Source organism: Salvia splendens, chromosome 15, assembly GCF_004379255.2.
Source record: "Salvia splendens isolate huo1 chromosome 15, SspV2, whole genome shotgun sequence".
NCBI lineage: Eukaryota > Viridiplantae > Streptophyta > Magnoliopsida > Lamiales > Lamiaceae > Salvia > Salvia splendens.
Window position 1 is genome coordinate 16,984,755 of NC_056046.1, and position 11,536 is coordinate 16,996,290.

At 34.3% G+C, this 11,536-nt stretch overlaps 1 protein-coding gene and 1 long non-coding RNA gene across 3 annotated transcripts; one reads left to right on the top strand and one right to left on the bottom strand.

The window, feature by feature from the left end:
- Nucleotides 1-8,075: 8,075 nt before the first annotated feature.
- On the top strand, nt 8,076-10,319 carry LOC121769511 (zinc finger A20 and AN1 domain-containing stress-associated protein 8-like). 2 transcript variants are annotated; one of them, XM_042166340.1, is made up of 2 exons: nt 8,076-8,224; nt 9,603-10,319. In XM_042166340.1, the coding sequence occupies exon 2, from the start codon at nt 9,615-9,617 to the stop codon at nt 10,104-10,106; it is 492 nt and encodes a 163-aa protein (XP_042022274.1). In that variant the 5' UTR covers nt 8,076-8,224; nt 9,603-9,614; the 3' UTR covers nt 10,107-10,319. The 2 variants fall into 2 exon arrangements, with proteins under 2 accessions (XP_042022274.1, XP_042022275.1); XM_042166341.1 differs by lacking the exon at nt 8,076-8,224 and adding an exon at nt 8,260-8,467.
- LOC121769512 lies at nt 9,053-9,596 on the bottom strand. The gene is made up of 2 exons (XR_006043595.1): nt 9,454-9,596; nt 9,053-9,358 (listed from the first exon to the last, which is right to left on the bottom strand). It is a non-coding gene; the product is annotated as an uncharacterized LOC121769512 (long non-coding RNA).
- Nucleotides 10,320-11,536: the final 1,217 nt, after the last annotated feature.

The following is an 11,536-nucleotide window of genomic DNA, read 5'->3' on the forward strand; positions in this document are numbered from 1 at the left end:
ACAAAATAAGGCATAGGAGATAGTAACAGATAAGAAGTAAAGAAATTCGACAAAAATGAAATTAAGGACTGAAAGGCATATTGATCCAAAAAGTGTTGTCTTTTGAATGATATTACATCAAACTTCTGAAATGTAGGAGTACGATAATACTAAAGAATAGAAGCTGCAAACATCATTTTGGCATGGTTCGGAGTAGGGAAGTTGGTGCAGCCCAAAACCAGTGACTAGCCCGTTAAACGTAGAGGAATAGGGTTAGAAATATATGGTCTATAATATTATGATCCGATTAGCTTGCAATCTAAGTAGGGCTGATCCGGAAAACGAAGGACTAACATGATGTATTGGATCTAGATATAACGATTGTATATTCTTTTGCTTTGTTTGACAACTAAATCGACACTTATTGTGATTAAATAACTATACAGAAAGATTAATCTTACATTTTATATATGCAAATCCCCTCCCCCAAGTTCTGAAACGTCAAACCAACAAGAAATTCATTACTACATAACACAAAGTTCATTTTAAGATCGTTGTACTTCATTCTTTCTAAAATAAAATGTAGTAAAACAACCTAAAGAGAAAGAATGAAGTAAAACGATTTAAAAATAAACTAAAAATGAAATAAAGTAAAACGGATTAAAAATGAAGTGCATGTTATCTAACAATGTTATAAAATGAAGTAAATTGAACTAAAAGTTGAAGGATCAGCAATTTTTGGCACTAAATTAGTTCGATATTAATTGATCATAATCATATATATATTAATATATTATATTATATTTTATTAATATAAATATATACTCCGTATGAATTAGAAAATTTAAATTTTCTATAAGAAGTATTTTAAATTATATAACATAATTTTAATTACTCGATTTATGTTATATTTAATTTTAAACTTTAAATTAGAATTTAATTATATTTGAGTTTATGCATATATTTCAAAATTACCATAATAATTTATTTTATATTTTATGTTAGGGGTGAGCATTCGGGTTTTGGTTCCGTTTTTTGTTCAAACCGAACCGAAACCGAAAAACCGAATTTAGGTGAAAATGAAAACCGAACCGAAACCGAACTATAAAAACTGAATTAAACCGAAAAACCGAAATTATATTAAATTTAAAAAACCAAAAAACCGAAAAACGGAAATTAAAACCAAGTATTCACAATAAAACCATAGCATGATTAACATCTCAACCAACAAAAATAAATATTTAGGCTACAACATCGCCATCAACAAAAATAAAATTTCATAAATATTTAGGCAACATGATTAACTAATGGAGATTTCACTGTGGACACTCTTCAATATTTGTTCAACTTCTCTGCAAGTTCCTTTCTAGATCAAAAGCCTTCGTAACTTTTTCTTGCTCAAACTTCCAAATACCAAGGACATCTCCAACAGTTTCACTTTTATTATTCAACACCTACAAGAGGAAACATTAAGAAAATTACAACCATATTATTGAAAATGCTAATAACAGTAGATGGAAAATGCTCAATTTGACCATATGTCCATATGAAATCGGTAAATTGGAGAAAATTATACTCAATTTCAACATATTAAAATTACAACACACAATTTCATCATCTAACAAAGTAACGATATATAAACTATAGCGGCGTGGATGGCTGAAGGGCGGAGGCGACAGATGGTCATGTGGAGAGGCGACGAAGTGGGGACGGGAGCCAACGGACTGAAGCACGGCTGTAGGGCGGAGGCAACGGACTGGAGCACGGCTGTAGGGCGGAGGCGACGAGCTGGAGGCGACGATATGGAATCTGGAGGAGATAGCCGTCAATTTGGACTTGGGAGGATTGGAGATGGAGAGTTTTAGGTTTAGAGAGTGGAGATAAAGAATGGAGGCGGAATGAATTTCATTCTACTACGGTTGGAGATTTATGTATTCTATATATATATATATATATATATATATAGTAGTGGTATATGGCAAGTGCTTATTAAAGGCATAACTAGAGAATAAATATCAACCACAAGATCAAGAAATCAAGGGCTGATATTAACCTATGTGATTTTCAAAATTGGAAGAGAAATCAGTTCACTATATTAAACAATTACTTCACTATAAGAAGGTGGGGGTATAATGGACATTTAACAAATAAAATAAGGATTAATCTTTGAATTACTCTCTCATTTGCTTAATTCATCTCCTGTCATTGCTCATCTTCTCTTCTTCTCGAAATTTCAGATTTCTCACTCCGTCGCCGTCGCCTCATTCCGTCGTTGTCAACATCTAGTTATTTCATTCTGTCGCCTCATCCCGTCGTCGAACAAATGGATTCAAATTAGAAAGATTTTTCAAAATGTAAGTTGTTCTACTGGTTTCTTCAACCGATTCAGATTTCTCATTCTGTCGTCAAACTCATTTTTTATTAACATTTCTTCAACCGATTTAGATTTGAACATTTAATTAAGTTTAGAATCAATAGTTAATTGGGCTTAAAATCGTTTTGACATTAATATTGTAATAGACTCCAATCGTGAGTAACTCCTCTTTTTTTATGTAGGTTTTTGCTCGATAGAAAAAAATGCAACCAAAGACTCCCATCGTGAGTAATTCCTACCTTATATTGCTCTGTTTTTTCATTTTAGTGGAGTAAAACGTGCTTAGAGTGAAGTATTCCATGGTTAGAGTGAAGTGTTTGTGATGCATGTTATTAGTGATCTGTTTTTTTTTATCTCAGTGAAGTAAAACGTGCTTAGAGTGAAGTATTTCATGGTTAGAGTGAAGTGTTTGTGATATGTGCTTATAGTGATCTATTTTTTTCATCTCAATGAAGTAAAACATGCTTAAAGTGAAGTATTCCATGGTTAGAGTGAAGTGTTTGTGATGCATGTTATTAGTGATCTGTTTTTTCATCCCAGTGAAGTAAAACGTGCTTAAAGTGAAGTATTCCATGTTTAGAGTAAATTGTTTGTGATCCATGCTTATAGTGCACTGTTTGTTCATCTTAGTGAAGTAAAACCTGCTTAGAGTGAAGTATTACATGGTTAGAGTGAAGTGTTTGTGATGCATGTTTATTAGTGATCTGTTTTTTAAACTCAGTGAAGTAAGATGTGCTTAAAGTGAAGTATTTCATGTTTAGAGTGAAGTGTTTGTGATCCATGTTATTAGTGATCTGTTTTTCATCTCACTGAAGTAAAATGTGCTTAGAGTGAAATATTCCATGGTTAAATTGAAGTGTTTGTGATCCATGCTTATAGTGATCTGTTTTATCACTTTAGTGAAGTAAAATGTGCTTAGAGTGAAGTATTCCATGGTTAGAGTGAAGTGTTTGTGATTCATGTCATTAGTGATATGTTTTTTCATTTCAGTGAAGTAAAATGTGCTTAAAGTGAAGTATTTCATGGTTAGAGTGAAGTGTTTGTGATGCATGTTATTATTGATTTGTTTTTTTAACTCAGTGAAGTAAAATGTGTTTAGAGTGAAGTATTTCATGCTTAGAGTGAAGTGTTTGTGATCCATGTTATTAGTGATCTGTTTTTTCAACTCAGTGAAGTAAAATGTGCTTTGAGTGAATTATTTCATGGTTAGAGTGAAGTGTTTGTGATTCATGCTTGTAGTGATCTGTTTTTACATCTCAGTGAAGTAAAACGTGCTTAGAGTGAAGTATTTCATGGTTAGAGTGAAGTGTTTATGATCCATGTTATTAGTGATTCTATATGCATATGGTAAATACTTAATACAACAGATTCTTTGTTATATTCACTAATTATTTTTATTCTGAAATTGTTATTATCTTTGTAGGTGTTCTTTCCAATTTGTGCTGCGGAACATTACTCCACCGTATGCTTCAGATTTAGTACTAAAAGTATAGTGTTGATTGACAATTCAAAGAATGGTAACAATGAGGACATCACATTCAATTATCAATTATGGTAGTATACTTGAAACTGTGGTAAGTATACATGATATATAGTGAAGTATTTTGTGATTACAGTGACTAGAATACTCTTTACAGTGAACTATCTCTGATATTCATGATAATATATTGCAGAGAATATATTTTTGTCATTATTTGACAAAATTGAGTTGTCACATGCAATGCAAATCAATAAAGGAAGTGAACATAAAAAAGCTAAAAATGCCTTGGAGAATAAAATCAAATGTAGAAGATTGTGGAGTTTTTTTGATGAGACATATGGAATGTTATTATGGTGAGCGGGAACAAAATTGGAAATGTGGATTATCTACAAGAAGCAAGGGAATACTCCAAAGACTAAGAGCAAAATATTGCAGCGCATTAATGTTGTCGGAAACAAACCATGAATCATTGAAGAACTTGTCAACAACATCAAAGCATTATGAAGAATGTGGGAAAAAACTTGGACATAGATGTGAAAAAAATGATTGTAAAATTCAAGCGTTCATGAACTATTGTAGAAAACTTCATTTAAATTCAATAGCAAGTTCTTATTTTACGTTAATATCTTGTTCACTATTTACTTCATTGTTGTACCTATTTACTTCACTATATGCATAATATATTTCACTATATGCACAATATACGTCACTGTACTCTCAATATACTTCACGATATGGAAAATAGTACACTATAATCAATATTTACTTCACTATAAAGCATATTTACTTTCCTATAGAGCATATTCAAATGTTTACCAAAATTTTTTTAAGGACCGTGATTATAACTATAGAGCAGTTTTACATCACTCTACATAAGAGTTACTACAATGTATAGTATTTCAACTTCACGGTAAGTATATGTTCACTATAAATGAACCAAAACATGTAATAAGTGAACTAAAGACTTGTAAGCAATGAAACAAACACATATATTGCTCTGTTTGTGATCCATGCTTATATTGCTATGTTTTTCATTTCAGTGAAGTAAAACGTACTTAGAGTGAAGTATTTCATGGTTAGAGTGAAGTGTTTGTGATGCATGCTTATAGTGCTCTGTTTTTTCATTTTAGTGAAGTACAATGTGCTTAGAGTAAAGCATTTCATGGTTAGAGTGAAGTGTTTGTGATGCATGCTTATAGTGCACTGTTTTTTCATCTCAGTGAAGTAAACACGTGCTTAGAGTGAAGTATTTCATGCTTAGAGTGAAGTGTTTGTGATCCATGCTTATAGTGCACAGTTTTTTCATTTCAGTGAAGTAAAACGTGCATATAGTGAAGTATTTTATGATTCGAGTGAAGTTTCTGTGATGCATGCTTATAGTGCACTATTTTATAATTTCAATGAAGTAAAATGTGTTTAAAGTGAAGTATTCCATGCTTAGAGTATACTTCACTCTAAGCATGCATAATATACTTCACTATATGCACAATATGCGTCATTGTACTCTCAATATACTTTACTAATATGGAAAACAGTACACTATAATCAATATTTACTTCACTATAAAGCATATCAATTATAATGTTGGGCTTGTAAGTAGTAAAACGAACACGTATAAAAGTGAACTTATCCGCACTTGAGCTTAACACAAAAACCAAGTTTGCATTGAGATAAAAATCACTCAAAAGTGTAATAAAAATGAGTCATTAGTGCTCTAAAAAGGCTACAAAGTGAACTATTTCTGTCCAAATCCTCACTGTCTCTGCTTTGTCTTCTCATTAACCTTTTTGTAGTTCCTAGAATCATGGTGTCCAATCTCATGACAATTTCCACACTTTCGACCTGGTTTCATTGATAACTTCATTGCTGACTCATTCTTCGATTTCTTCATACTTCCACTTCCCTTTGTACTGAAAACATCAAGAGGATGAACTTTAATAAAGTTCAGAACTTGTGAGCCATAGAAGTTCTCAATCAATGCTCTCTTCTATGTCGAAGACAGAACAACACCTTCTCCGAGAAGCTACTTCTTGCCTTCTTCAATAATTGCAGTAAATGCATTGATTTGGTCAATGTAAGAAGAATATACTTCACTGTGAGCATATAATAGTTCACTAAATGCATAATATATTTCACTTTAAGCATATGATAGTTCACTATATTCTCAATATACTTCACTAATATAAAAACATACACTAAACAAATATTGTTCACCGAAATGTCAAACATCAATATAAACATTATATTTACTTCACTATAAACAATATTTACTTCACTATAAAGCATATTTACTACACTATTCGTTACATATACTTCACTATGTGAAATATACACTTCACTATGTGAAATATATACTCCACTCCAACGTAATGATGTTGAGCAATTCACAAAACACACACGCTTCAATTAAAGCCTATATACACCACTTTAACATATAAATACATCACTCTAACGTCTTTTCACATCATACACACTCTAATCATGATGAGAACAAACACACAAACTTCATCTTCGTCACTTTAATCATGATCCCTTTTACAGGTATCAAACCCGACATGTCGAGCGTAACTGTTATAGAAGTCCAACATATGATGATTACCTTTAGAAGTCTCAGCTTCCTCTCCCGGCTATGATGAGTCGGAATCGAAATAATCTTCGTCCGACCTCAGAATTGAATCCATTGATTTCTCTTTTGCGTGATTGATGAATTGGAGAAGAATGGAATCACGATGAACTGCAATGAATTGAATTGAATGAATCGCATCGGATGAATTGAATCATGATGAGAGAGAATCGCCTCCTATGAATTGAATGGAAAAACCAAATTTGAATGAATCTAATTTGGAAGGAAATCTATCATGAGATTTTGGATTTGGAATGGAATGATTTTGGTTCCAGAATCACCTCTTATGAGTTTCATAAAGTGATTTCCAAAAATACCCTTGGCCTATTTTACATTATTAAAATAAATAATATTTGTTGCCTTTATTTGTGTGGCTGAGATTTGTTCTCTAGTTATACACTTAAGATTAGTTATACATTGATCACTTCTCTCTCTATATAAATAATTAATATATTAAAATTAAAGTTAAAAACTTTTAATCTAATAAAATCACAGCTCAATTAGTTCGCACTTATTAATTCACAACCTGAATAGGGTTGACTTTTGAAATTCAGCGAGCCCAATTGACCTCTGTAGAGGAGAGACTTAAAATGCAATCCTCCCACAGATGGCAGAATGGTAAGAAGAGAATTTGGTGAGGACTAAAGTCCTAAAATGGTCCTTAACATATTGCATTTTTTTGATTTTGGTCCAAAACATTATCTTTTGAATTATTCGGTCCCTCACATTTGAAATCGGATCACATTTGGTCCATTTTGGACGGTTCCGTCAAATTTTTTACGGTTTTAATTATCGGGTCACAAATCCGTCACTAGTCCGTCACTAACTGGGAGTCACTGATCCGTCACTAATCCATCACATTTTTATACCTTTCTCTCTCCCCAACTTCGCAGCAAATCTAGAGAGAGAAGCGCTATTCCGATTTCTCTCAAACCTCAAATTTCACAATTTACTGCACCTCTGACCTCATTCCTTTTTTGCTTATTCACTTCTAGCTGATTTTTCGCTGTCGGATCTGAATTTTTGAAAGGTGAATAAATTGAAGCTCAATCTGTTTGATTTTTTTCTTTTTGTTCGCCGGAAGGTTATGTTTTCGTTGAAAAATGAGCTGATTGTGTGTGTTTTTTTATTTGATTTGGTTAATTTTGGCTGATTAAGTTGCTGAAAATTTGGGATTATTAGCTAAATTGATTATAGCGAGTGAGGTTTTGTGTTGAAATTGTGTTTTTGGTGTAGGGTATCGACGAGATCGGCTTAATCAGCCAAAATTTGGGCTTAGCCACGAAACCCTACCGTGGAATTCCCTCAACCAAAACGACCGCACCCTGCTTGTATTAGTGACGGATTATTGACGGATTTTGTGACGGATTAGTGACGGATTAGTGACGGATCCGTTTCTCCCAGTTAGTGACGGATTAGCGAAGGATTTGTGACCCTATAATTAAAACTGTTTAAAATTTGACGGAATCGTCCAAACTGGACCAAATGTGATCCGATTTCAAATGTGAGAGACCGAATAATTCAAAAGATAATGTTTTGGACCAAAATAAAAAAAGAACACGATATGTTAAGGACCATTTTGGGACTTTAGTCATTTGGTGAGGGCAATACTCGTAAATTGCAGCAATTCTCTCTCTAATTCATGGCGGCCACCTTTTTCCCTGTTTCTGAATAGAATAAATGCTGATACAACGGCATAATTATAAACTTAAATCATAATTCAATATCCAGGTCTCTCCCCACCTCTCCATTTATCTCTTAAATTAAGGTATTATTTCCCCTTGTTTCGGTTTAATTCTTGCATTTTTCAATTGTTTTAGACTCATATTCAGTGATCTGCGCAAGGCCTCTTTGTGTTTCCTCCCAAAATTGAATCTTTTGCGCCTCTTACTTTCTTTTCAATTGCTTTTCTTGTGGGTTAGGAAATGTCTAATTTAAGTTATTGCTCGTTTATTTTTTATTTTGTCTGAGCTATGATCGACCTAACAACTCTTTGTTTATCAATTGGAAGGTGAGAATCTCATCATTGCAATTTTGATTAGGTTTTCAATTTTTATCGTGAACCTGTAATTGATTGGGAAAGATTGAATTTTTATCGACTGATTTGGGGGTTTCTGGAGATGGTTGAAGCTTTTTAGGAGGAGTTATTCTACTTTATATTGATTGAGGGATTGAGATATTTGCCTTCTGCAAGTTTTATTTGGCTACTTTGTGGTGTACGTGTTTTATTTGTGGTAAACTATTGAGAGAAGGGGATGAATTTAGTTTTAGTCTCAGCTGTATTGCTCATTATTTTCTTGACTTGAGTGGTTAATGATTTAGCTGTGCAATTTCAGAATAAATTGGTAAATAGGATCTTTTCTATAGATGATTTAGACATATGGTATTGAGAACTGATTCTGGAATGATGAGTATAGATTTTTCTAGTTGTGTAATTTGTATTGGTGTGGATGAGGAATCTCCTGTAGGTGAAGGATAGATATAGCAAACCCGTGAATATCTTGGTTATTTTTAATGATATTTCATGCCCATCTTGTTATGATGGCGTGTCTTCCTATGGATGTGCTCTTGAAATATTTTGTTGAGGCCATTGAACTAGTTGCTGTTAGAGGATTTTCTCTCGTATTGTCGCATTACAAAGTTCTTTGAAATTGTTCTGTTTAGACAGGTAATTGCTTTAGTAATTTCTTAAGTACTAGTGAAGTTGATGATAGGCAGTCTGGTTGCCATCTCGTGATTGAGGATTTGAATGAAGTAGCTTCCCGAAAACCTGTGTCTTGATGTAGTAGATGCGTATTGGAAAGGGAGCGTCTTTTGTTCCCTTTTGATAACAAGCTATAGCTTTTCTCCCTGTTGTCTAATATCGATTCAATGGCCTCCCTTTCCATTCTTGAGCAGTTGTCTGTCGAAAATTTTGAAAACAATAAACACTAGTCTCTTTCTCATCGCACTTTTGTAAATGCGGTTCAATAGAGAAATTACAAGATTGAGATTTACCTAGTGATCGATCTAGGTTAAGACAAGATTAAATTCGAGCATGGTGTTGATAATCCGTGTTGTTGCACGTAACTTTTGTTGTATTGATATAATTTCCAATGCTCCATTGATAAAAAAAAACCTTATCACATTGAGCACTTGTGTTGTAGGAGCTTGCATAAATGGAGTCTTCCAAGGAGACCGGCTACCAACCTCGAGAAGGCCCGATTCTCTGCATCAACAACTGCGGCTTTTTCGGGAGCGCAACTACGATGAATATGTGCTCCAAGTGCCATAAAGACATGGTTTTGAAACAGCAGCAGGCCCAGTTTGCCGCGGCATCCATTGAGAACATGGTCAACAGCAGCATCAATCAGAAGGAGCCTCTTCCGGTCGATGTGAGTGTGGAAGTCGAATTAAAACTGGACTCCCCTCAACCGAACCCCAACCCGGTGCTGAGCGAGCCGAAGCCAAAGGAGGGACCTAGCAGGTGCAACACCTGCCGCAAGCGCGTGGGCCTGACCGGATTCAGTTGTAGGTGCGGGAACCTGTTCTGCTCGGTGCACCGCTACTCGGACAAACACGAGTGCCCGTTCGATTACCGGTCGGCTGCTCAGGAAGCCATAGCGAAGGCGAACCCCCTCGTCAAAGCAGAAAAGCTCGACAAGATCTGAAAGGGCTGACGTGGCGGGAATCTATCTTTACATATCCGGTGATGGTTCGTCATGCCGATTGTCTGCGTCTCGAAAGATTGTGGTTTGTGTGGAGTCCTGTGTCAGTTGGGTAAGGGTTGATTACTTTGGTTTAGTTTGTAGGCTGTCGAATTAACATTATTATTATTGTGGAATTTGTAATTTGCTCATATTTCTCTATTGTGTTACTGCTCATTTTCTTGTGTAGAGATGCATCATTTTCCCTTATGCCATCACAATAGGAATAGCCCAGCAATAGCCCAGCCATAGCCCAGCCACTGCCACATCATCAGCACTAAAAATCCTCCTGCCACATCATAAATAGCCCAGCCATAGCCTAGCCACATCATAAATAGCCCAGCCACATCAATAGCCACATCACTAATAAGAATTATATAAAATGACATAATTAACAATCACACAATATACGGAATTTAATTTACGAGACATATACGGGAAAAGTTTAATAATACTATTAAAATTTAAAAAAAAAAGTTTAAAAGTTTAATAATACTATTGTATATTAATAATACAATATACGGAATTTAATTTACGAGACATATACGCGAATGAAAATGACGAGCAAAGCGCGTATATATAGTGTTTCGGAAAAAAAAAATTAATTTTCGCGCTGGGCGGTGCGCTGGGCGATCCGGGAGCTGCAATAGCGCCGAAAGGACCGCCCAGCCGATCGCCCAGCGCCACGCCACCGCCCAGCGCTGCGCGGTTTCTCTCTCCAGTCAGCGGCTGGGCGGCTGCAATAGACCGCCCAGCGAACCGCCCAGCGCCGGCGCTCGGCTGGGCGGTCGCTGGGCGGTTATTGTGGATGGTCTTACTAAAGAGATTGCTCTCTCGGTAGTGGGAACAAATTAATTTTGGGCTTATATTGGTCCAATAATCAACCCATGGACATAAAATAAGGGGAGAAGAGAGAAATGAATTTATTTGTCCAAACAAATTTTGTACACAATATTATCCTTATGAAAAATGAGAGCAAAAGAAAAAATCATTTCAAATAAAAGAGTGAGAATAAACAGAAAAGGAAAATAAGTATTCACTTTATGAAAAAATTGGAGTTAATTTTGTTCAAATGCGTGAATTTGTAACAGTTTTGTGTTTTTCTATTTTTGTTTGGCATTTTTTCACTTTAGGATAACTTTTTTTATTTAAACCCTCACAATCACTATTAAATTCAATTATACTATATATGAATTCTAATTGCAGTATTAGAAATCGTTCCTAAAATAATATGATCAGCTTTGATTATTTTAAAAATACAAAATATTTTTAAAAACAGAATAAAAATGTTAAACAAATAAAGAAAGCATACAAACATTATATAATATAGTAAATATAATTTATAAGTATTTTATTTTTTAAATTAGTTAGATTTATAGTATTTTTGAAAAAAT